This window comes from Leopardus geoffroyi, chromosome D3 (genome assembly GCF_018350155.1).
Source record: "Leopardus geoffroyi isolate Oge1 chromosome D3, O.geoffroyi_Oge1_pat1.0, whole genome shotgun sequence".
NCBI classification, from domain to species: Eukaryota; Metazoa; Chordata; class Mammalia; order Carnivora; family Felidae; genus Leopardus; species Leopardus geoffroyi.
In genome coordinates this window covers 157,930-183,565 of record NC_059339.1, presented here as the reverse complement: position 1 = coordinate 183,565, position 25,636 = coordinate 157,930, and the positions used below count along the sequence as shown (strand labels likewise).

At 51.3% G+C, this 25,636-nt stretch overlaps 1 protein-coding gene across 8 annotated transcripts; it reads left to right on the top strand.

Moving 5' to 3' along the window:
• Positions 1-3,985: 3,985 nt before the first annotated feature.
• ANHX (anomalous homeobox) lies at positions 3,986-18,881 on the top strand. 8 transcript variants are annotated; one of them, XR_006707395.1, is made up of 9 exons: positions 3,986-4,538; positions 6,792-6,919; positions 9,027-9,150; positions 10,192-10,408; positions 10,867-10,987; positions 12,563-12,855; positions 16,030-16,145; positions 17,889-17,970; positions 18,235-18,265. XR_006707395.1 is itself a non-coding variant. In XM_045457455.1 (9 exons), the coding sequence occupies exons 1-9, from the start codon at positions 4,248-4,250 to the stop codon at positions 18,319-18,321; spliced, it is 1,491 nt and encodes a 496-aa protein (XP_045313411.1). In that variant the 5' UTR covers positions 3,994-4,247; the 3' UTR covers positions 18,322-18,881. The 8 variants fall into 8 exon arrangements, 5 of the variants coding, with proteins under 5 accessions (XP_045313414.1, XP_045313415.1, XP_045313413.1 ...); XM_045457455.1 differs by having other exon boundaries at positions 3,994-4,538; positions 15,998-16,145; positions 18,235-18,881; XM_045457456.1 differs by having other exon boundaries at positions 3,995-4,538; positions 10,870-10,987; positions 15,998-16,145; positions 18,235-18,881.
• The last annotated feature ends 6,755 nt before the right edge of the window (positions 18,882-25,636 follow it).

Here is a 25,636-nt window from a genome sequence, read left to right as displayed (position 1 = left end):
AGCTTGCAGCCCAATGACAGACCCCTGAAATACGCAGAGCGTCACCTTCCTCGAGGAACTCATGGCTGCCTTACTTTCTCAATGTTCTTGTTTTATCAAAGACTAAAAGTAACCTCATCTTAACAGCAGCTCGCCCCTCAAGGTCCCGAAAGCCTTGCTTCCAAATTCCGTAGAGTCTTACGCTATCCCTAACCCTCACTTAAAAGTATATAATCAGTCACTCCTCACAACCCCAGTGCAGCTTTTTGTCCATGGGTCCTGTCCTGTGCTTTAATAAAATCACCTTTTTGCACCAAAGACGTCTCAAGAATTCTTTCTTGGCTGTTTGCTCAAGAACCCCATCACTTCAACTTCCCCAAATCTTAACTACTAATAAGCTACTGTTGGCCGGAAGCCTTACTGATGACATAGCTAATTAACATATATTTTATATGTTATATGTATTCTATATTGTATTCTTAGAAGTATTATTAAGAAAATCATATGGAAGAGAAAATATATTTAAGGTACTGTATTTGCTTTTTAAAAAAAAATTTTTTTTTCAACGTTTATTTATTTTTGGGACAGAGAGAGACAGAGCATGAATGGGGGAGGGGCAGAGAGAGAGGGAGACACAGAATCAGAAACAGGCTCCAGGCTCTGAGCCATCAGCCCAGAGCCCGACGCGGGGCTCGAACTCACTGACCGCGAGATCGTGACCTGGCTGAAGTCGGATGCTTAACCGACTGCGCCAGCCAGGCGCCCCCTTTTTTTTTTTTTTTTTGTATTTGCTTTTTTAAAATCCAGGTATAAATGGACTTGTATAGTTATTTATTTGTTTCTTTATTTGAGAGAGAGAGAGAGAAGAGAGAGAGCACACGTGAGTGGGGAAGGAGGACGGGGGAGAGAGAAAATCTTAAGCAGGCTTTATGCTCACCTTGGAGCCCATGCTGGGCTACACCCCACCACCCCGGAATCATGACCTGGGCCGAAATCAAGAGTTCGCTGCTCAACTGACCTAGCCACTCAGGTGCCTCTAGACCCTGTAATTTACCCCCTTTTGTTCAAAGGTCATCTGTACTTGGTCAGTCAGGACTGCTTCCTACAACCCTGTTGTTTTCTCTTCCCATTCCTTGAAAAGAACCTTAAAAATAGAAATATAGACTCTTCTTTTTATAACAAATAGAAAACGTGGTAAGTAAAAAGAAGGAAATTAAAACGCCTAATAAACATCATGAAGTAGTATAGTAATTCTATGTCTACGTTCAAGCAGAGTTTAACGACGTGGCCTATATCATTCTATGCTTGTACCTTTCAAATCGGCTCCTCTCACTCAAACTGTCTTGTAACACCCCTTTTTTATTGTACAATGTATCATGACAGGGTCAGGCCGATATACATTCTTCTGCAGCGGAATTACTAATAACCTTCCAGGAGCCCGTTCTCTTTCCGAAGTGTGATTTATTTAGCAAATCTTTCACCAGACACTTGGGTTGTTTCCAGATTTTCACTTGATCAAACGCTGAAATGTTTATGTTCCCGCCAAAGTCTTTTGCATAAGCTTTTAAGCTTTGGCGTCAGAGAATCTTAGATGACCCGCCCGGGGCCATCCTAGGTCGGAAGATCTCTGGGCTGAGGTCGGCCGGAGACCCGGGGTCGAAGGCGCAAGGGGCTGTCCCTGGTGGCCGCTCTAGGAGCCCGGCTACAGGAGTCCCCCACTGCGCCGCAGACCCCGCACCTTCTACAGGGACCCCTGTCCCGACCTCATCTCCTGGGGGGGGGGGGGTCTGGATTTGAAAGGCGCCCTCCTCCAGCAGGGGTCAGGGTGGGGATGCGGGAGGGGAATGTCTGCCCCAAGAACTGCGCCCTCAGCTGGGCTTTGGCTCCGCCACGGGGTGCCTGGTGTGGGGGTCAGTCAAAGGTCACAGCTTTCTCCTGCTCCAGCCGCAGGGGCACGAGGGTCCTGGCGCCTTTCCCTACACCGCCGAGCAGGGCTCTCTCTACAGCCCACGACCCCCAAGACCCTGGTCCCGCTCCTTCCTGCGTCTGAGGACGCGCAGAGCCAGGCTTCACTGCCCCTGTGATCCCCCAGAAAGTCCTGGTTCTTCCAGAACGCCCAAGGCCCCCAGAACTTGTCGGCGCCCCCCTCCCCCAAGCGAGAACCCGCACGAACTCAGGGAGACCTCCTTCACGCAGGGGCGCAGGCCCAGAGGCCCGGGGTCGTCGGGCGGAGCCCTCGCGCGGATTGGCCGCGGCCTCGATACTTTGTCGCAGCCGCGCCTTCCGCGGACCTGTGGGCAGAGCACGTGCGCTGGAGCGGAAGTGGGGCGCGGGCGGCCGGGCGCGGTGAGTCCCGGCGGAGGGGCGGGCGGGCGGCCTGCCTGGGGGGGGGGGTGGCGGGCGCTGCGCCGGCCCTGCGGCGCCGAGAGTGGGGGCGCTGGGCAGCAATCGCGGCCTTTGCGGGGGAGCAGCACGCCCCAAAAGGTACGGGGTGGGGGTGCGGCCTCAGCCAGGCTTCGGGGAGGGACCACAGCCCCCCGGGTCCCCTCCATCCCTGCCCGGGGCCGGGTCCCCTCAGTGTCCTCTGGAGGTACCCCCCAGGAAGACACTTTGTTCTTGAAGCCCGAGGTCCCGCCTGCAGGAGCCTGGCCCTTAGCCTCCTGTCCTCTCTTCCTAGAGCCGGTGCGGGGGGTGGGGGGGGGGTGGGCGGGGGTTTGCGCCGGAAGAACCTGGGGTCCTGAGAGGAGCCCTCCCCTTACCGTCCTTGCCGAAGCCCCGGAGCCTCGGCTCCCTGGGGGGACGCGGGATCCGAGGCCTACTGCCCTTCGCGGTGGGGAGAAACACAGGGCTCCAAGGTAGGATCTGGTGAAGCCCGAAGCCGTGGCATAGAGCTCTTCCCCCTAGTGGGCGGCCCCAGGCGCCAGGAGGACCCAAGAGGCGGTGCTGGGCCGAAAGAACTAGAAACTGCTGCTAGACCCTCCTTCAGGGAGCGCGCACACAGGCCTGTTGGCTGCAGTTCTGGGCACGCGTGTCGTCACCACATTTGTGGAAAGCGGTTTGGTAGCATCTACAGAAAACACAGCTGCCACATAGCGCTCCCCTTTAACCTTGCTTACGTGAGTGTTCAGTAGAAGAGTAATCCTGAGCCCAAGGTTAGGGTTGTCATGCTGCCTAAGTGTCCAGGAGTGGAGAGATGTGGAAAGAAGCCTGGCCCCTACCGTCGTGGGCCACTTGACAGGACCGTTCATATGGACCAGGAGATTAATCACGAGCAATCTGTCTCTGTTGGTAAAACTGCTGTATGTATATGGAGATTTTTATGAAAAAGAAAATTCACAAAGCCTTCCGATCCAACTTGCCATGGCTTACCTGTGTGTGTGTGTGGGGGGGGGGGGCGACGGGGGGAGGTTGCGGAGTAGATGGACTGGGCACAGGGAGGCCTTGCAGATGTTCACTCCTTTGTGTATATGTTTAACGTGTGGGATTAGGACAATCTTTAAAACTTTGTGTTTTTCAAATATGTTGGCTTTTTTTTTTGTTGTTTTCAAAATCAAAATAAAAAGCAGATGGTGCTAGTCCTGCCTCTGGAAGGTCCCATGGCTCCTCTTTGTAGAGTGTAAGCGGTGTCTGCCCAGCCCCTGGCCCAGGGTACCTCCTTACTGCTTCAAGAGGCCTTGGCATCCATTGCACACATACCGGGGAACTCTAATGACCCCAACACACATGGTCCGTGCCCTGATTGAGGTCAGAAACGGAGGGGGAAAAAAACCCCACCATTACCTTGTGTGTATAAGAAAGCGGGGGAGGGGCACCTCGGGGGCTCAGTCGGTTGAGTGTCTGACTTCAGGTCATGATCCCGGGATTGTGGGCTCCAGCCCTGTGTCGGGCTCTGTGCTGTGTGGAGCCTGCTTGGGATTCTCTCTCTCTGCCCCTTTCCCGTGCTCGTACATGTGGTCTCTCTCCCTCCCTCTCTAAAATAAAATTCAAAAGAAAATGAAGAATGTGGGGGACACAGAGAGGAGGAGATAGGAGAAGACCAGGGTGGGGCCTGTGGACGGGACACAGACAAAAGGTTCGCGGGAATGAGACGCGCCATCGCAGTGACAGTACCTAGTGCACGGCCAAGGACTAAAGAAAGGCAACTAGCCGGCATCTGACACCCCTCTGCCTTCCCCTGGGGAGCTCTCACAACCATGTTAAAAATGCCTGTGGCTAGAGGGGCCTCGCAGAGTTGAGGATTGACGTGCGGCCGGCATGTGGCCGTCGTGATGACTGTTGTGTTGTTCGCAGAGGGGCCGACCCAACGTGGGATGCAGAGCTTCCTGAAGCTGCTGAGGGAGAGTGGGGGCGCTGGGCCACCCCTGGCGGAGCTGGTGACTCTTGCAGGCAGGCTGTGCCGAGACCTCCAGGATGACCCCGCCCAGGTGGAGCCCTTGGTCACAGCCGTGTTGGACAGTCAGCTGCGCCTGTACCTCTTGGACAATGCGGACGTGGCCTTCGTGTGTGCCCGGGTGCTGGCCCAGCAACAGCAGCACCAGGCTGCCTGCCGGCTGCTGGAGGTAGGATGGATCTGTGAGGGGGGCGCAGAGAGGTTCAGCGGCCACCACCGTCCCAAACGCGACGGAGATGTGGGGAGGTTTTTTCATACACGGAGCCAGGATGGTCCACCGTGCTTCACACATTCTAGCTACCTTGTAATCTGAGGCAACACTGTCCCCTTATGAGATCCATTCTGAGTGGTGGTCCTGGCTCGGGGAGCGGGGCTCCCAGGTGGTGAGACGGTCAGACAGAGCCAGGCTTTCGATCCTTGAGCCACAGGTCTGCAGTCGAGAACGCAAACCGAAAGTATCGTAGTCACTCGTCTGGTGATACTCGGATGCTGACTCATTTGGCATTGATGTGACCTGGCCTGCACCGAGGTGAAGCCATTTATGGTCTGTAGCCACTTAATGTGACCGTGGTGCATTCTGCTGCCTAAATACCGGTGTGTTTGATTCTAACGTGCTGCCTGCCCCAGATGACACTGGGGTGGTGCATATTACGGAGCATATGCCTGTGTTGCTCCCTAAAATCTGAGACGTTCTGAATTCCAAAGTACATCTGGCTCGAAGGGCTTCATGTAAGGGATTTGGAGGCATCCTTTTCCCTCTTTCACCCCCAGATACAGTTCATGCCTGGTTCATGCCGAGTTTACCTTGGAAATCCTCACTTCTTTCCAGTTCTTTCCGTTTCCACTCCTTCTGCCACAGGCTGTGTGGGGTCCTCCTGGTTGCTCCCCTAATGTCCCCTCCTGTCCCCTTGATTTGTTCCTGTAGCAGCCACAGGGAGTTTGAAAACTGCAGATGGGCCGTGGTCTGCATGAGTCTGCAGGCGGCTCAGGAGCCTGCCATCTGAGATTGCCTGCTTTTTAGTCTCTCTTTTGGACTCTCCCCCTGTTTCCTTCATGTAGCCGTGCTGCTTCCTGCTGTCCCTACCAACTCGTGAGATCTTTCTGTGTCTCAGGACCTTTGCATGTGTTCTCGCCTGTGCCAGAGGCCGGAGCCTGGCTCTTTGTGTGCCTGGTGTCTTTCTTCTTCTCTGGTTTCTGCTGTAGATGTCACCCTGTCTAAGCAGTGCCCACTTTATTCTCCAGTGGAGAATCTTGTTCACCCTATAGCTCCTTCCTCAGTTCCTAATTAGAAGAATTATTTGTCGGTATTCATTTTTTCTGCCTTCCCTTGCTGCACTGCAGGCCCCATAAGAAAGGGGCTGCCTTGGTTCTGCTTGTTACAGGATCCACGACATGGAACACAACACCTGTGAGTAAGAGGGGCTAAGTTTTTCCAAATCTGTCAAAATGGATCCGGTAAACAAACAAGGGAAAACACAGAGTTGTAATAATGTCTGTTAAGGCATTTCAATGATGAAATGTGTGAGTGACACCAGTAGTGAAAAACTCCCCATAGAGGGATTATACACACAGTCTGGATGGCCCAGAAATGTCTCTGAGAAGGTGACGTATAGCTGAGACCTGAGAGAGAGGATGGGGACACCACACCAAGAAAGGATGTTTCCTGCCCAGGGCCACATCCTGCAGGTAGCAAGTTTCCCATATACGTTCCCGGACGGCTGTGCCCTCGGCCAGTGAAAGTCACAGCCCAGAAAAATGGGCTTTTCTGATGCCGTGGAGAGAAAGCTAAATGATTGTCAGCACCTCCCTTGCCAAGATGGCCCTGAGGACACTGGAGTTAAATGCAAGAGCCCCACACACTGACTACAGCAGCTGGGTTCTGGGGGAGGCCAACCGCAGGTATCCTTGGCCATCTCCAGAGTCTGGTTATGTGATCAAGTCCCACTGGATTAGTGAGCTGTCACGGGGCACAGACCAGGACTTCATCCCACTTGACTCAGAATGCACTCGCTGGGCACCGGAGGGGCCAGCTCTGCTGGGTGGGAGAGAAAGGTCTTTCATGCAAGATGTGGGTCAAGCCTTGGAATCCCCATGTGGCTCTAACTGTGGCTCTGCCTCTTGTGTGTTGTGTGGCCCCAGGCCAGTCATTTGTGTTCTCCTTGCTTCCTGCTCTTCATCTGTAAGCAGTGACTGGGAGCTGTGTTCACCTCATGTGTTGTGTGGGAGGGTTGAAGGGCTGACGTGACCTGAGTGGCTGGCTGGGCCACCAGGGACAGAGCCTGCTGGTGATGGGAGTGCTGGGTTCCTGCCCTCATTGCTTGGCACATCAGCAGGCAGCTCTTCTCAGGGATCAGGTCAGGTCAGATGGCAGTGCTCCAGGCAGGGCGAGGGCAGCCCGGTCTCAGCAGGCTTTTCTCGGCAGGGTTGCCGTGTGCCCGGAGGCAGCCAGGAGCTGGTCCAGCTCTGGAACGACATTCACTACCATCTGGTCATGAAGCGGCTGGGCGTGGCTGTGCTGACCCCAGTGCAGAAGTTCCGCTGCAGAAAGAGGTATGCTGCTGGTCTGTCTTTGTGCTTATTCCCTAGGACTCCCGAGGGCTGTGCCTTCTAAAACCACAGGGGGGCCGAGGTGAAATAGAGGCGGGGAGATAAATGCAGAAGTCAGAAGAAGCAGTCAAAAGCAGTCAAAAGATCATAGGCTCTACGTCAGCCATTGTGCCCCACACTGAGCCACACTCTCCACCTACCTGCGCAGCTGGGGGAGGGGTGCATTCCCATTTATGCTTGCAGGGTAAGGAGAGGGAGCCTTTTCCAGGACCCAGGCAGAGAGTTCTAGTTGCGGCAGGAGACGCTGCCTTCTGGTGAGGGCTCTGCAGAGAAGGGGGCAGCAGGTGGGCGCCCTGACCTTACTCTCTTCCTCTCCTCTTCTTCTCCCTTGGGAAATTTCCAGCACCTGTGTCTTAGGTCATCTGATTCTCGCAGACAGGCTCTGCAGGTGCCATGGCCTGGATCTCAGTGCCATCCCTTAGGGCTGCAGGACATTTTAAGGAGAATAAAGAGGAGAGTGATGCAAGCATTAGAGGAGATACGTGTGGTGCTTAGAAGATTGCCTGGCACGTGAGAGATGCTGGGCCCGTCCTCAGCACCAAGTAAACGTTCCAAGTGCTAATTATTGTTATTATTACTGTCATCACCATTCACAGATGAGGAAACTGAGGCACAGAAAGGTCAGCAACTTGCCCGGGGCTACACACGAGAGAGATGCAAAGCTAGACTTCCAGGAGAGACACTGAGGCTGCACAGCCTTTGTTCTTCATCTTGCGTGTTCCTCTCTGACCAGGAGGAGCTGCAGATCTTGCTCTGAGCTCCTGCCAGCCCAAGTGACAGGGGGTTCCTGTCCCACAGGGCCTGGTTACTGGCCTGGTTACTGGAAGAAGAGATGGATTCCTTCTGGATCAGAGAGAATTATTTTCCCAGTGCCCACAAAAGAGTGAGATGTGCCCTCAAAACCCAGCAGTTAATCAGCCTTGGGGTCTTCAGGAAAGCAGTCATGTCCCTCCGTATAGGTGCTGATGGCCTGCCAGAGTCCAGTGCAATGAAGTAAATGATTTGGGGATCAGTATGCAGTATTTGGAAGGGGCCCCTGATTGCTGGGTGCTATTGGAGGTGCTGGGGGTAATGCTTGGGCCCTACTCTCCTGGGCTGCCATTGGGTATGGACAAGGGGTGGTAGACGAGCAAACACTGTGGATTCCATAGTCAGAGGGGAGTACTAGACAGAGAATGTGCTTAGTAGAGGACTATCCTGCCTTTGTTCTTTGCTGTGGGTTGGAGGTTGCAGGCAGGCTCACCTAAGCCTTGGCTTGGAGGCCTGAGCTCTGGGACAGCAATCCCTAGATGTGTAAGGAGGGGATGATGTTGGGGTTACAGCCATCATGGTTGGTACACTGCCTAAGTGTGGCAGGGTCCTCCTAAAGGTGGTTAGTACAGGAGCAGGGGCAAGAGGTTCTTGGAAATCTTTGGGAGTGATTGTAGAAAGGGTTGTGTCAGGGCAGATTTTGGAGGATTTGCTGACGAGTGAGATGTGTTGGAGGAGGTAAAGAGAATAAAGCTGGACCCCAGGGCTCTTGGTCTGATTGACTGGAACATGATGGTTTCTCACTGAGATGCACAGAACTGGGGGAAGATCCGAGAGCAAAGGATCGAGCTCCATTTGGGATGTGGTATGTGTGGGATGCATTTTTGACATCCATGGTGATTTGTTCATTTGGTGTTTGGGTACCTTGGGTGTTCCCCACAGGTAGTAGTTGTTTATATATCACTTTTTCCTTTTGGAAAAACTCGTGTATATACACCGTAAAGAGGAGCATAGCCCACCTCAATATCTTCATCATCCCCTTTCAGTAGTTACCAGCCATTGGTCAGCTGTGGCATCTCAGTGAGCGGTAGTGGAAACCCTGGTGACACCCCTCTGAGGTTGTGCCGTGAAATGTGGGCCCCTCCCTTCTTCAGGGGATGGACGCTTGGGACTCTGCAGCTTAGAGAGGAGGAGCAGCAAGTGAGATGAGAGGATGTCTGGGGGTGCAGTGTTTGAGAGCACACGAGGTGCATCCAGGAGAAGGGGTGTCTGTAACCACCACTTCACTGTCTTTATCCAGAAACCCACCACCCCTCTCCCTCTGCCCTGATGGCCTGAAGAGCCGAAACTTTCCCAGAGAGGTTCGCCGGAAGCTGCACGACTTTGCCTCGAGCGTGAGCACCAACCCCAGCAAGGCCGAGCGGGTAAGAACCCAGGAGATCGAGGCTCGACAGCCCCCCGTTTAGCCTACCCCCCCCCCCCGACCTTAGGCGACGCCACCACCCTTAGATGACTCACACCTTTACCCTCCCCTCCTCCGGACCTCCCCAGTGGCCCGTCTGCCAGGATGCTGGGGGCTTCCGCCTCTCTCAGAACTTTCCTGGAGACGGGAGCTCATTGGCTGGCAGCTCGTGACCATCCAACCTGCACTCGTGGAGGGTCTAGTTTTCAAACGTGGGGTCATCATATCCCCACTGCTGTCGTGGAGCTTCCAGCCTGAGGGAGGCAGGTATTTGCGGAGCTCAGGGCCAGCAGGGCGCCATCCTCAACGTAGCCCCGGGAAACTGGAGGGACGGAGTGGAGTGGGGTGAGGTTGCTAGGGGTAAAGAGGCGAGATACGACCAGTGCGAGTTTCCCGGTGCTCCAAAATCCCGGCCTGTTCTCTCCGCCCACTTCTCTGCTCTGTCCAATCGGCAGGGCGCTCCCGTGTTAGCTCCACCTATTTTCTCCCCGCCCCTTCTAGAGCTTGTCCAATCAAAAGGGCACTCCTGGTGCTTGCTCCACCCACCATGTTACCTGTCCAATCAGTAGTGCTCTCCCGGTGATCACCGCGCCGGCCGCGTAGACTGGCTTCTCCCGAGCGCCGAGCGGTGGCCGCAAGAAGAGATGCTCTGCGGGGTCCTGGGTCACAGGCGTTGGTCACGGGTCGTCGCTGCCCCCTGCTTCGGAAGGCTCCGGCCCGGCAGGCCTTGTCCAAGCCCTCCGCGTTTCTGGGTTATCGTTGGCGGGGCCGCCGTTGCGGCGCCAGCGGTGAGCGAGGCCGGGCTGCCGGACGTGCTGGCGGCGCAGATGGCCTGGCTCGGGCCTCCTGCTCTGAGGCGGCTCAGCTTCTCTGCTGCCGCTCTCCCGAGAGTGAGGCCGGGCTCTGGCTCGCCGCCTCGGTGAAAGCGTTGTCGGGTCGCCCTCGTGCACGCCGCTGCTCCGGGGACGGTGGAGGGCCTAGAGGTTGTGCTGTTTTGGGGCAGGAGAACCTGGCCTTGGAGACGAGCCTGACCGTAGAGCAAGTGTACAACTGGTTTGCCAATTACCGGCGGCGCCAGAGGGCCCTTCTCCAGCGCCTGGAGCCAGCGCCGGAGGACACAGTAGAGGACCCCAGTGTGAGGGAGAGGGGTCCGGACCGCCCCCAGCCCTCAGACCACCCCCACCTTGGCTCTGGGTGTGTGGACAGGCCTCAGTGGCCAGGTGAGTGGTTCCAGGGCTCCCCCCTTCCTCGTGGTTGGGGGCACCCTTTGTTTAGGGCTAAGCCTAGTTAGGTTCACTCTGGTTATAGGGACAGCACCTTCACTCCCAGTCTGCACTTTGAGGACGTCACCTTGTGGTTAGTGAGATCCTTGAGGGTGAGGGTCAGGATGCCCCTAAGTGGGGCCTGCCACAGGTGTTTTGCATTTAGAGATTATGGTGCGTCCAGGGCCAGGAGTCGAGAAGACTTGGGAAGCGAGCCAGCCGCCATGATGTAGGGGTTCATGGGTTTGTAATTATGGATTGGTTTCAGACAAAAGACATTTAAGGGACAAAGGATATTGTATTGAGTCAGTGGTTGACCCCTTTTTTTCAGCCAGTAGGGCTGCTCTTAACCTGCTGGGAAGGAGGCTGGGACTGGGAGCATCAGCAAGTCTCCTTCCTGTCTGATTGGCTTTCAGCAGGACAGGAGGAAAATGGGCCTGCACAATCCAGAGAGACCGCCCAAGGGCCATGGGAGTCGCTGGCCCTGGCCCCGGACTTTTCTGGAGATGAGACTATGCCAAAGCCATTGCCTCCCAGGTACTGCCATCCCATGGGACCATGGGACCATCACCCTATCGAGTTTCCCCATCCTGGGTGGGTGACCAGGCCTGGAGCAGGCATGTGAATCCTGGGGCCAGCAATGGGACCAGGTCAGTGACTGCAGAGATTCGGCCATTCCGGTATGGGAGAGCCACAGGTAAGGAAGCCGTGCATGTCAGGGACCCCACACTTGCGCCCTGGAGCCGGGCTCCAGCCTGACTTCATGTATGTATTGGAGAATGAGGAAAACAGATTTGGAAAGAAGAACATGCAGACTTATTCCTAAAGGTGAACCCTAGCTCTTGTCTCATTTTATTTCTAGTATTTTTGTACTGTTTGCATTTCATTGAGTCAGTAACAGCTAACATTTCTTGAGTTCCTCCTGCGTACTAGGCACTGTCCAAGCACTCTCCCTCACCTGGGACGAGGCGTGAACCTGATGTAAGCATAAGGAAAGTGCCAGCCATCAGCAGGACTAGGTCTGAGCGAGGGGCCAGGTCCCATCTTGTGTAACCATCAAGATGTGGACGCTTTCCATTTCCCACGTGATATCAGCATCTCTCATGACACTGTCTGTGCCTGGCCCTTCACATGCAGGCTGGCACTGCCCAGGTGTGTGAACTTAGACCTCTCAGTGCCGTGCTTTTTCTCATCTGCAAAATGGAGAGGGCATGCCTTGCAGGTTATTGCAGAGATTATGGGGTGGGGTGGGGGGAGTGGTAACATAAACCCGGGAGTACCATCTTAGACACAGTGAGTGTTTGTGCCACATGGAGTCTGTTTGTTATCGACTGCTGCCCGGTAATTCCTGTAAGGTCAACCATCATTATCCACTCAACTGTTAGGTTCTTCCTAATCATATCTTGCTTTCATCGTTGTGGAATAGTGCTTTATTGAAGTTCCTTTTGAAGAAACTGCTAATGTATCTTGGGTTTCCAGTAATGTTTGTTTGTTTGTTTGTTTGTTTGTTTTTTAGAGAGAGCATGGGCAGGGAGAGGGATGGGGGGAGGAGGAGAGTGAGTCAGTGAGTGACAGAGAGAGAGAGCGAGGCGGGGAGAGAGAGATCGAGTGTGGGGGAGGGGCAGAGAGAGAGGGAGACAGAGGATCCCAAGCAGGAAGCAGGCTCCTCGCTGATGAGCAGGGATGCAGGGTTAGATGCAGGGTTCGAACTCAACGAACCACGAAATCGTGACCTGAGCTGAAGTCAGATGGTTAACTGACTGAGCCACCCAGGTGTCAAGAGACATTGAGAATCCCAAGCAGGCTCCACGCTCAGCACGGAGCCCAACGCCAGGCTGGATCCCATGACCCTGGGATCCTGACCTGAGCTGAAATATAGGGTCGGACAACCAAAGGACTGATCCACCCAGGTGCTGCAGTCATAGTATTTTTTAAGTGTTCTAGAACCCTAGCAGCTACACGTAGAACAGTGAAGGCAGTGTAATTAGGGACGTGGTGGGCCTCACAGCCATCGGGCTGGGTCGAGTCGGGAACCTGGATTCCCAAACTGGGCTGGAGTCTCCTCCTGGGAGTCTCTGCCCTCCAAGGGATGGTGTTTGCTGTCTTCCCCAGGTCTCTGCAGGGTGGTGAGATGTACCAGGAGGGGCCTGGCCGCGATCCTGTCACTCTCCCTGCCATCTGCCCAGGCCCTGGCGTCTGTCCTCTGGCTGCTGGCAGTGACATGCTAGACCCTTCTCTGGCTGCCCCTGAGTCATGGCTGATGTCTCTTGCACTGGCGTCCTCCAGGGAAGTTTCCTTCCAGACCAGGCATCTGGTTCACGGGCCTGGGTTGGACTTCATGATGCGCCCTGCAGATGCAGCTGTGGCTGTGTCCGTTACTCCTCTGGGTGAGCCCAGCTCCACAGGTGGGTCCATTCCAGGCCACACTCTTCTGCACAAGATGCCACAAGTACTTGGGTCTCATTTGGGGGGTTGTGGGAAGGGCCAGTACTCTCCTACTTTTCTAGTTTGCAAAATAAAATGTGCATATGACTAATAGTAAGACAGTGAGGAAAGAGTTAAAACTAATTAGACATCTGCCACCTTGCATTCCCCATTCTAGCCCACCTAACTTACCTGTCAACGCTTGCTGCAACAGCAGATGGTCGAGCTTATTGGACCTCCTACAGCATCTCACGATTGAAATATCACTTCTTTAGTTTCTTAGTTGTTATCTAAAGAGTATGTATTTACATATTGTTTAGTCTACCAAATACAAAAGCATCTTGTGACATCTCACCTTGTAAGGAAGATATTGACACCATCAATTTGCCCGTCACTTAAATTTCTTAGTCTTCTGTGGGTATATCCATATTTCCTGAAGTTTGTAATTCCCTTTCTTTTTTCTTACATTACCTGTGTTTATCACATTCTTCCCTTCTTCCAGCTTTCCGAGTGTCTCCTCTGAAGGCTTACTTATGGCTGGAGCCCTCCTTCCTGTTTCCATCCCAGTGACTTTTCCCTAGACCTGGTGTGGGGTCACCATCCTGAGTGCTCCTCTCGTTGTCTCCTTGGGTTTGCATCGGTGTTTCCTGAATTGCAGGTCTTGTTCTTTCTTCCTTGACTTCTTTGTTACGTTTGAGAACATCTTCAATTAATTGTGCAAGAAAGGGTACTTGCAAGATAAATTTTCTGAGTCCTTACATGTTGTGAAACTGTCTTTAATCTGCCTTCACATTTCATTAACAGTTTGGCAGGGAAGGAGTTTTGAGTTTAAATATTCTTCCTCCCTTAGATATTTACAGATATATTTATATCATTGTTTTTAGCATCGATGTTGGTGATGTCATTTTATTTTCTTCTTTGCAACGTATCGTTCCTTTCTTGGAGTCTTGTTTTTTTTTTTTTTTTTTTTTTTAAATTTTTTTTTTTTTTCAACGTTTATTTATTTTTGGGACAGAGAGAGACACAGCATGAACGGGGGAGGGGCAGAGAGAGAGGGAGACACAGAATCGGAAACAGGCTCCAGGCTCTGAGCCATCAGCCCAGAGCCCGACGCGGGGCTCGAACTCACGGACCGCGAGATCGTGACCTGGCTGAAGTCGGACGCTTAACCGACTGCGCCACCCAGGCGCCCCGGAGTCTTGTTTTTTAAGTCTGGGTGTTCTGAAATTTCACAATGGTGGTCTTAGGTGTGAGTCTTTTTAATTCACTTTTCTGTTAAGCCTTTCAATTTAGAGAAGATAATAATGTCTTCTTTAAGGTTTGGCTATTTTTTGGACAATGTTCTTTGATAATTTATCCCCTCCACATTCTCAGTTCTCTTTAGAGCACAAATCTTATTCTGATGTTGGAAATCCTGGACCAGTCTCCCAAATGTTTACCTTTTTTCTTGCATTTCTTGTCTTTTTCATCGTATGTGCTTTGGAGGTGTTAAACTCTGTCTTTCAGTATTCCATTTTGACAGGTAGGCGTTAAGAGAATTCCAGGCTCTTTTTTTATTTGAATTTTCCTTTCTTCGTGCATTCTATTACTTTTTATAGATGCAGTGTCTTTGATTTTTCTGAGTATTCTCAATAGAAGTTTCAAAAATATGTTTTGTTGTCTGAAGGCAGGAGTGTTGGGGCTGTGGATTCTGGCCCTTCCTTGGGTAGGGAAGGAGGAAGGGTCAGAAAGAGGAAAGGCCCTGGAGACTCATTGCTCTGTAGGCAGCTTTTCAGTTTGATCATATCGGTCCCTCATTTCTTGCTGTCCATGTTTTTTGTCCACTGTCAGAGACCTACGTTTGCCTGTCCAAATTTACCAACAAGGCTGGAGTGGGGCAGTCACTGGCCAACTTCACACTGGGACGAGGGGAGCTGGTCTTCACACCAGGTCCAGCACATGTGAGGGGTGATGTTCTCTAGGAACTGGTGAGCCTCCCTGCTGACTGCCTGAGCACCAGGACGTTACCCTGCTCTCCCTTACTGCTCCCTCCCTCCAACCTCCTTAGGGTTCTCAGGACCTGACCTATACCCCGCCTTCCTTTCGGATGCCCTACCAGCATAGGATGTACTTGTGCCCTGGGTCTGCAGACTGTGGACATCTCCCTTCCACTAATTATCCCTCCCCTGACTCTCCCTTTGTTCTGGGCTTTTTGCTTGTTACTTGTTTTTCTCTTGGAGGAAGAAGATCTAACCCAGTGATCTTTTATGTTTGAATCAGAAATGCTCAGATCAGCACTTAAACTGTATTTAATGTATCTCAGAGTACTTTTAAAGTTCCACAGAAAAGAGGAAACAGTGGAAAGTGGAGGTAAAATCATACATACACCAAATTGTCAGGAAAGTTCCTTTGGTTTGAGATTGTCTGGGCAGCTGGCTGGCAGGTTGGGTCGTCACTCTGGCGGACAAGACAAAGGACTGTGAGCCCCGCCTGGCTGGCCTGTTGTTCTGAGTCGGAGATCAGGGATTCCGATGCTAGGTTTACTACCTGGCAGACTCAGGGAAGACACGAACCTTCCTCCTTCCCTTCCTTTGCTCCAGAATGTTTGTTGACCCAGAATTGATCAGATTCACCATGGCTTATCTTGAATGATATATGGAGATACTCTCTTCAATGTAGAGAGAAGGAGCCAGGTAAGGTCGTGACACCTTGCACCTCATTGAAATCATGGTGAAACCTCAGGTGAAAGGTGAAAATGAAAATAGCTAAGGGCTGGTGGCTCAGCCTTTGATGGACCAGCATGAGATAAACTGAGAAGTGGACTGCCCATTCCCTGTACTCATGCAGCAGGGGTGTGTGGGGGGCAGATTTGGATGCTGAATCTTTGGCATTGGGGGCTGGCATGAAGTCTGGGTTAATTAAGCAGAACTTGAAGTCTGCACAACTGGGCTTTGTCTTTGTTTCTGAAGCCTAAAAAGGTCATTGAGATCAACAGTCGTGACTGTTCCTTCCTCAGCAAGGGACGCTGAGGCTTGAGGCCTGCCAGGTTGGATGCTGCTTCTCTCCATGGAGGTCTTGATTGTGCTGCTTGTGGGCTGTGTTCTCTTCTCCCAGCACTGGGTTGTGGAATTTGTTTCTGTGTAGGATTCGCTGACCCACCTGTTGGCAATCCGCAGAGCATGTACCTGGAGGAAGGTCCGGGCACTGGTGGTGGTCAAGAAGAACAACAGGCTGGCGGCTTCCAGGTGACACAGCCCCGGCCACAGCCTCCTGAATTCATCCTGACCCAGAGGTGAGGCACGCAGAGCCATGGGGCTCAAGCAACATTTTCTCCGGCCGTGGGTAAGGTATTGTCTGGTTTACATACAGACTTGTGACCTCAGATGTGCAGATTGAGTCCTTTCCTTATGGGTTTCTGGAAGAAAAACAACATTCTTCCCACCCTGCATCTACCAGAAGCAGAGGGTAGTTTTTCCCTGAGACAAAAGAACACCTAGAAATATCAGAGCAGATATGAGGTCTGTGTTGTGGACAGTGCTCACGGTTTGTGTCTTATCCAAGATCACCCTGGGCCCCAGCAGCCTCTTTTTTGGCATTTTCGTTTCCCTAGACAGAGGTTGTCTAAGTTTTTGAGCAGCATCAAGTTGGATTTTATATTCCAAACCGTAGTTTCAGAGGTGCTTGGGAGAGCCATGAACAGCCTAGGTGCTGTAGATTTTGGCCGTGGGGCCCAGTACAACAGGCCAGGAGAATCTAGCGGTAGGGAAGAGGGATGGAAGAGTGTGAGAAGTTGGGGGTCCTTTGGTGGATCTCTGATAGGGGTCACCAGCACCAGGTCCCCAGGGTTCACAGTCTCCCCAGTCTGGGAGCTGAAAGCCAGGTGCCCAGTACGGGCAGAACTACAGTGCAATGTGTGAAAAAGAAGGGGAGCAGTTCTTTAAGTCACCAATTTTCTTGCTGAAACAGCAGATGGCGAGAAAATGCAGACTATGCACAGGGACTCACTTTTTCACTCGTGACCAGGAACCATGATGGAGAAAATGCCCCCACTGGGTACCTTTGTGGTTTGCTTGGTCTCCCCACTGGCTGTATCAGCCTTGGACTCCCAAGGCCCAGCCCATCATTGCTGTGATCTGATGACTTTGATTTCTTCTTTAAAAGCAAATTCATTGGGGCATAAGCGGCATTCATTAAAGCAACATGTTTAGATGGTACAGATGGTAGTTTTCTGAGTGCGACTTATGTATCCACCACGAAGCTGTAACTGCTGAGCCGTACAGAGCACTCCCACCTGCTTCTAACCCTGACACCCCCAGGACCATGCATCTGCCTTCTTTATCTGCATTTTCTAGAATTCCATGTAAATGACATCTACAATTTTAAATTTGGGTGGGGCAAGGGGTCTGGCGCCTTTCACTCGGCTTGAGTACTTTGAGATTTTTCCCCGTTGCTGTGTGCATCAGCAATCCATTCCCCTTTATTTGTGAGTTCTGGTCCTTGATGTGGCTGGACCATGGTTTTTTGATCCATCACCGGTTTGTAGTCATTGCTGAGTCCCTGGGTTGGGTTGCTTTGAGCATTCCTGGACATACGTGTTTGTCTTCACGTCTCTGGGCGGGGGGGGGGTACACAGGATGGCTGTGTAGGTGTGCGTCTGCCAGTTTAGGGAACTACCAGACTGTTGTCCCGAGTGGCTGCACCCGTTATCTTCCCTGCTCTCCCAGCCTGGTCCTAATGGCCTCTTGTCTCCACACCCCAGGCCTGCCCCTTCTTGACCCTTCCTTCGGGTTTCCACTTGCCGGCCCTTCTCTGTGAGCCTGCCCTGAAGTGCTCTCTGGCTCACCCAAGCCCCCTACTTGAGGTGTCACACAAGCCTCTGTGGCACCTGCACACCGGAGGGCCCTATGAGAGGACAGTGTTCCTGAAGAGCATCCAGCACCTGGAAGGGCTGCTTATGTGCAGAGAGCGGTCAGGGCATGTAGTGCCCTGGCACCCCATTGATTCAGAGCTTGTCCTGACATCGTCTCTTTTCCAGCCCCCTGGAGTTGGCTCCGGGCCCCTCTTTCTCCAGCCCTATGTCTGCTCTGGACCTGAGCCAGCCCTTGCCCTCCAGCCAGGTGAGACCCTACTACCAGGTACCATGGGTTTCCCTTTGAATTCTTGGATTCTCAGGTCATGCCTTTGGAGTGAATAAAGCAGACAAATGGAACGAGGGGTGGGGATGCCTCAAGGCTGGAGTCAATTGAATGGGAGCCGGGTGCCATGGGCTAGTGTTTCCCACTGAGTCCAGAGAGGGTGGGTCCCAGGGTAGGGGTGCCTGGGTGGGAAGGTGGAGCCAGGCAGAAGGTGCTTCTGTGCGTAACGCTGTGTTGGCTTTCCAGGTGCAGTGGCCCGATGGCCAGGCCTCTAGCGATGCCTTCTGGGGAGCCCGGATGCTCCTTGAGCTTTCAGGAGGCAGCCTGGGTTGAGAGAGATGTCCTTTGGGGTATCCAGCCAGTGCCCTGGGGAGCAGATGTGGACATGCAGCCATTCAACACACGTTACAGAGCTTTATTCCGTCTGAAAAAAGGACCCCAGGGTTCCTTAGGGGGTTCCAGTGAGAAGCATTGGGGGCCAGTTAGCCCCCTGCCATGTTTCATAGTTTGGTTGGCTGGCAACTCACTGTATTGGAGGAAGCAAAGCACTCGAGAATTCTCTTGAGCCCAGAAGTTAGAGGGGTCTGTTTCACTCAGGCAGCGAGCAATTGTGACCTCAAGCTCCTGGGCAGGTTCTGGGCAGGGAAGGCCTTTCCAGAGCAAGAGGAGAATGTTTTGCTGTAATGACGAGGCCACACTTTACCCAGTTAAGTTGGTTAGTGGGGCATGGGCAGTGTTCTGAAATATCTATATCTTGGGGGGGCTTCTTCAGAGGGTTATGTGGCTGGGATGGCTCAGGCAAGATGTGACAGTACATTTCCCCCGAGGTTGTAAATCATTGTGTTTGTAAAACAAATGTTCTGTTCTATTAAATTACAGTTTAATGTTCTGAACTCCCCCTTTTACTCTTTTCAAAAAATTTTTTTAATGTTTATTTTATTTTTGAGACAGAGCATGAGTGGGGGAGGGGCAGACACACACACACACACCCACACACACACACACACACACACCACACACACAATCCCGAGCAGGCTCCAGGCTCGGAGATGTCAGCGCAGAGCCCGACGTGGGGCTCGAACTCATCAACCGTGAGATCACATCCTGAGCCTAGTAGGACGTCAACCAACTGAGCCACCCAGGCGCACCCCCCCCCCCCGCCCCTTTTACTCTCTTAACTACTTCTTGGACACCTGTCCCTTTCAGTCCCTGATGGGCACTTCATGGCGTGAGTGGGCATTGATTGATGAATTAGTACCCTGTTGATCTGATTGTTTCTAATGTCTCTGTTTTATAAACAGTGTCACAGTGTCCCTTTGCCCTTTACCTATTTTTTATTTTTTTATTTTTTTTTCAACGTTTATTTATTTTTGGGACAGAGAGAGACAGAGCATGAACGGGGGAGGGGCAGAGAGAGAGGGAGACACAGAATCGGAAGCAGGCTCCAGGCTCTGAGCCATCAGCCCAGAGCCCGACGTGGGGCTCGAACTCACGGACCGCGAGATCGCGACCTGGCTGAAGTCGGACGCTTAACCGACTGCGCCACCCAGGCGCCCCGACCTTTACCTATTTTTTGTTGGAGAAAGGAATTTCCCCCGTGCTACAAGCTGCCATGTTCAAGCACACCGGGCCAGGGGGGCCGACTGTGATGTGACTCTTGATGCATGTGACCCTCCTTTGCAGGGGTGACGTTGATACTCATAACTGTCACCTCCAGGCATAGGTCCTTGGTCCTTGCCTCTCCCATTGCGTCAGTTGACAGATATGTGCTGAGCAGTTTGTGTGATACAGCAGGGAGCAGAGTCCCTTCCTTGCTGTCAGGCACCTCACAGGATAGACAGAAATAAGGAGCAATCATGGGTAGTTGCATATCCCAGGATGCGATGCATTAATGATGAGACACCCAGGGCTTCCCAAAGGGAGGCACCTGAGCGGAGACCACCTATGCTCCCTGCCCTCACCTCGACTCTGCAGACCTTCATTGCCAACACAGCACGTACCGAACGGCGGCAGCAGCAGCAGCAGCAGTAACGTGTTTCCACTCGGGGACGTGCACTCGCATTCGCATTCGGTGTTCCCAGAACCAGCAGTCTTTCAGTTGTCAAAGATTTCTTTATTGTGAAAGTCACAAACTTGTAAAAAGTTGCAAATGGAACACAAACGTTTCTGATGCCTGTCATTGCTCTGCTTCTGTGTCGCCTTTACGTACGGAATTCTACATTCCCATAAAGCAATCATCAAAAAGGAGATCGATACTGATACATTACCACCTTTTGCCAGACCCCATTGAAGTTCACTCAGTCGTCCCACTAGCGCCCCAAATTACAAAAGAGCCATCACATAGCACATGCCGCGTGTACTCAGTGCATCTTTTCCTGGCCTGCAACGGCCCCTGTTCCTCCCTTGACTTTTATGACTGACAGTTACTCTGTAGCGCGTCACCCCAAACGGCCAGGTCTGAGGTTTCCCTGTAACTCAGGGAAGGACTTTTTGGAAGGAATATCCCAGAAGTGACAGCAGGTACTTAGTCTTACAGGTGGCACATGATTTTGATGGTCCCATCATTGTCGGTGCTCATTTTGATCACTTGATGAGGGTGTTTTCTGCCAGGCTTCTCCACTACAAAGTTACTGTTTTTGTATATTTTGGGGGGTGGTGCTTCGAAACTATGTAAACATGCTGTTTCTCATCAAGCTTTCTGTTGACTCCTGAATTTCTCTAATGGGTGTAAATTCTAAGAATTCATGAACACATTACCAGCTTCCCTCACTGACACAGTGCACGCTCATGAAGATTTACTCTTCAGCCTTTTCATGTGCCAGTCACCCAAGTAGTGTTTGTTTTAATCACAGAGATACAGCTCATTGTGCACTACCTGTCACCTTAGGAAGTGCCCTGTTCAAATTCATCCTGCCCTCAGTCATTCAAAGTCTGCGCAAAGTGTCAACACAGTTGATAAACACACTGTAGTGTGAGGGTTAGAGGGTTAGGGACGAACCCTGGGCTGCTGTGAGAGGTACTACCCCTTGGCCTTCCTGGGAAACATGCAGAGCTCTGGACCCATCCCAGCCTTGGCCTTACCTGAGACGCAAGGCGGTAACTAAGTGAGGTGGTCAGTCCGAGGCAAGACCCTTCTCAAAGGGCTGTGCGATGACCTCCCAGGTACCTTCCTTCTTCCTACCCTTTAGAGATCCTGGGCTCAATACTGAAAGTTCAGAGCACTACTGACTCAGCCAGCTGGAGCATGTCCATTTTGTGGGCAATGGACTATAGTCTCTGGAGCTGACCCTTGACAGACTCCAGCTCCTTTGGAGGGCCACCTGTGCAGTGGTCAGGTGGCTCATGTGGATGGAGGCTGCTCGGCACCTGTGGGAGGGGCCTCTGCTGAGCATTCCACCACCCAGCCCCCACTCCGAGGCCCACCACTCCCCTCCCTGCTTTCTGTGCTGATCCCAGGCCCCTCTGCGGTGGGGGGGGGGGGGAGGGGGCCACAGTCATTTCTGCCCTCACCCCGTTTATGGGCCAGCCTGGGCCCAGTAGACATAGGTGAGGTACTGTGACCAGGCCGAGGGGCCTCTTTCTGTGCCTTGCTGAGGCACTACCCCTACTGAGATTAAAAGGGATATAGTGGCTATTCCAAATGGCCGATGGCTGACAGGGGCCCAGAGGAGGTCTAAGAGGATGTGATCTGGCCATTCCTGGGCTTTCTGGGCTCCACTGACCAGCTCCGGGGAGGCCAACTCCCTTGCCTCTCCTTTTCTTTATAGTCCCATGGGCCCCATGAGGTTGAAAGCTATGGCCAGAGTTCCCAGTCAGGGTCAGAAGTGACCACCTAGCAGTGGCCTTGGTCTGTGAAGGGCCCTGCCTTAACCCCCACCCCCTATGGTCTGGAGACTGCTGGATAGAACAGAGGGTGCCTGCATTGGTCTCTTGGGTCTCCTGTAACAAAGCTGCACAAACTAGGTGACCTAGAGTACCAGATCTGTTACCTCACAGATCTAGAGGCTGGAAGAGTGAGATTAATGTCATGGTCATGAAATCTCGAGGGGAGCTTTCTCCAGGTTCTGGTTTGGGACAGCAGAGCTCTAGTCTTCACATGGTGTTTTCCCTGCGTGTGTCCCTGTCCAGTTCCTCTGGCTTATTCCAACATCGTCATAGTGGAGTAGGTATGATCTAAATGACTTCGTCTTGACTTCATTATCTCTGAAGACCCTATGTCCATATCAGGTCTCATTCAGGGGTATTGAGGATTAGGGCTTCAACATACGACATTTTATAGAACACAGTTCAACCCATTAACTGTGTCCCTGCCCCTGCTGGTGGTCACCTCCCAACTGGCCCAAGGCCCTGTGGGGTCTCCCAGCACACCACCTGAGGGGCTCAGGCAGAAGACCACACCCTGCTTGACTGCTGGAGTTGGGGTGGTAGTGGGATCGCCCACCCAGGGAGAGCTGAGAGGAAATTGTTCTGGGATTTGGGGTGCTGAAGTTTTGAAGGTAGGATGAATGGAGGCCTGTCTCTGGATGCTGAGCCAGAGAGGGCACCTCTCCAGGGGTGTGGGTGCCCACTGTGACCTGGGTAGACAAAAGCACTTGTAGCCCCAGGTCTCCAAATACAAAAGCCCCTTTTGTTTTAGACAGACATCCCCCTCCCTTCTGTGTGCTTGTGTGGCCCCGAGGTTCTGTGGGGAGCCAGATCTTGGTCAGCGGGACGAGGTAGGAACCAGAAGGAATCTTTAGCATCCAGAGCAGGAGAGATGTGGACAGAAGTGAGGTGGAGGCATTTTCTGCTGCAACCAAGTATGAAAATGTAAAAGTATAAACATGCCGAGTGAATGTACTTTGTGGAGTCCAACCATGGGGAGCCCCAGGGTGGTGGTCAACAGCCTTTGTGTATAACAAACCGCATGTGCTTCTTTGTTTTCAAATGAGGTGGAATTATAAAATGAACTTTTTAAAAGTGTACAGTTCGTTGAAATTTGGCACATGCATAATATTGTGCAACCATCATCTCTGTCTAGTTCCAAAACATGTTCATCACTCCAATAGGAGACTACCCAAGAATCACTTACTTCCCAGCCCGCCTTCCATCTAACCTCTGGTAACTAGCACTTAACTTTCTGTCTCTGGTTTTACCTCTTCTGGGTATTTTATATGAGTGGAATCCTATAATGTATGACTTTTTGTGTTCAGCTTTTTTTCTCTTAGTATAATGTGTTTAAGGTTCATACCTTGATCACTCTGGCTGATTATTATTCTGTTCTATTGCTGCACCACAGTTTGTCCATTCAGCTATTGATGGACATTTGCTTTGTTTTTACCTTTTCACCATTGTGAATACTGCTTTTTGAACATTCATGTACACATTTTGGATTGAATACCTGTGTTCATTTGTGTGTGTGTACATTCCTAGGAATGGTATTGCTAGATCGTATGCTAATTCTATGTTTAGCTGTTTGAGAAACTGCCAAACTATTTTCTATATTGGTTGCAATATTTTATGTCATCATCACCAATGTATTAGAGTTCTAATTTCTGCATATCCTCACCAACTCATGTCAGTGTCCAGTTTTTCCCCACATATTTTCATGTGTCCATTGGCAGTGGCATTGAATTGGGCAATAATTTCTTGGGTATGATACCAAAAACACAGGAAATTACAGAAAAAAATAAATTGGATTTCATCAAAATTATGAATTTATGAATATCAAAGGACACTATCAAGAAACTAAAGAGATAACCTACAGGGGTGCCTGGGTGGCTCAGTCAGTTAAGAGTCTGATTCTTGGTTTTGGCTCAGGTCATGATCTTATGGTTCTTGAGTTCAAGCCCCGTGTTGGGCTCTGTGCTGACATTGTGGAGCCTGCTTGGGATTCTGTCTCTCCCTCTCTGCCTCTCCCACACATGCTCTTTCTCTCAAAATAAATAAACTTAAAAAAAAGATAACCTACAGAGTGGGAGAAAATATTTGCAAATCATACATGTGATATGGGTTTAGTATCCAGAATATATAAAGAACTCTTATAAGTCAACAACAAAAGTGCATAGGAGAGAGATTTGCTATGGCTTCCCCAGAGACATTTCATCTTCAATAGTGAGCGTAATCTCTTTCTGACTTTCTCAGTGGCTTACCTGTGCTTTTTCATGTAGTAGTTCACACAATGTATTATACAAAATGGTTCCTTTAAAAAAAAATGTTAGAGCAGCAGGGAAGGGGCAGAGAGAGAGGGAGAGAGAGAATCCTAAGCAGGGGGCTTAATCCTTGAACCGTGAGATCATGACCTGAGCTGAAATCAAGAGTCGGACGCTTGGGATGCCTGAGTGGCTTAGTTGGTTAAGTGTCTGACTCTTGGTTTCAGCTCAGGTCATGATTTCGTGTTTCGTGAATTTGAGCCCTGCATGGGACTCTGCGCTGACAGTGCAGAGCCTGCTTGGGATTCTGTCTCTCCCTCTCTCTCTGCCCCTGCCTGCCCCACTCAGTCTCTCTGTCTTTCTCTAAATGAATAAATACAATTAAAAAAAAAAAAAAAGAGAGTCAGAGGCTTAACTGACTGAGGCACTCAGATGTCCCAAAATGTTTCCTTTTATCAAAGCTTTGGCAGCTCATAATCATGGCACACCATAGTACTTTTCACAGACTGTGGCTGTTTCTGGATCCAGCCAGAAGGCTCCAGCACAGAGAAAGGAGAAACACAGATCATCTTGGCTGCAAGTCCTTGGAGTGATGGGCCAATCCCTCAGCCACCCCAAGGCCAGCTGTCCCCATGTTCTTGCCCTCATGAGTGAAGGTCTTTTTGTTGTTTCAGTGTTGACACAGTTGAAAAAAATATATTGACAACTTGAAAACTAGATGTATGAAAACATGAAAGTTTAAATTTATGAGTACCCAAACCAGAATTTATTAAAAATGTAACTTTCTGTCAGGGAAGTAAACTCATCAGTTAAATGGTTTTCTTTTGTTGAGAAGTTAAGTGGCAGCATATTTATAATAACACATAAAATAATGTTTGTATTGCAAACATTGACATCCTACATTAGGTGAAATATGTAAATATATATCAGGCTTTGATATTAAAATGAGAATTTGTTAATGCTCAGTTAACTGTCCACTGGGAACTGTGAACCCATATGGCCCTGGGGTATTTTCCAGTGGGAGATTTCTAGGCAGCACTGCAAGCTTTTCTATGCTAATTGGTCAGTTTCAGTTTTTCCTTATTTTAGGGTCTATTTTATTCATGTGTATTTTTACTAGTACATCACCCCTTCCTCTAGGCTTCCAGTTGGCTGGAACATGCTCTCAAGACAGCTTATCACAGTATTAACTGATCAGTGGCTGAGGTAGTGTTTGTCAGGCTTCCCCACTGAAGTTCCTCTTGTCCCATGTCCTTACTGTGTGTCCTCTTTATTTAAAAAAAAATTTAAAAAAAAAAATTTTTTTTTTCAATTTATTTATTTTTGGGACAGAGAGACAGAGCATGAACGGGTGAGGGGCAGAGAGAGAGGGAGACACAGAATCGGAAACAGGCTCCAGGCTCTGAGCCATCAGCCCAGAGCCTGACGCGGGGCTCGAACTCACGGACCGCGAGATCGTGACCTGAGCTGAAGTCGGACGCTTAACCGACTGCGCCACCCAGGCGCCCCTTAAAAAA

Bases quoted from the DNA above. Each gene is read 5' to 3' on its own strand.
- ANHX (XM_045457455.1), top strand. From the start codon at position 4,248: ATGACTGTTGTGTTGTTCGCAGAGGGGCCGACCCAACGTGGGATGCAG. The intron at 9,151-10,191 runs GTAAGAACCCAG...GTTTTGGGGCAG, and splicing joins ACCCCAGCAAGGCCGAGCGG to GAGAACCTGGCCTTGGAGAC. The intron at 16,146-17,888 runs GTGAGGCACGCA...TCTCTTTTCCAG, and splicing joins GAATTCATCCTGACCCAGAG to CCCCCTGGAGTTGGCTCCGG.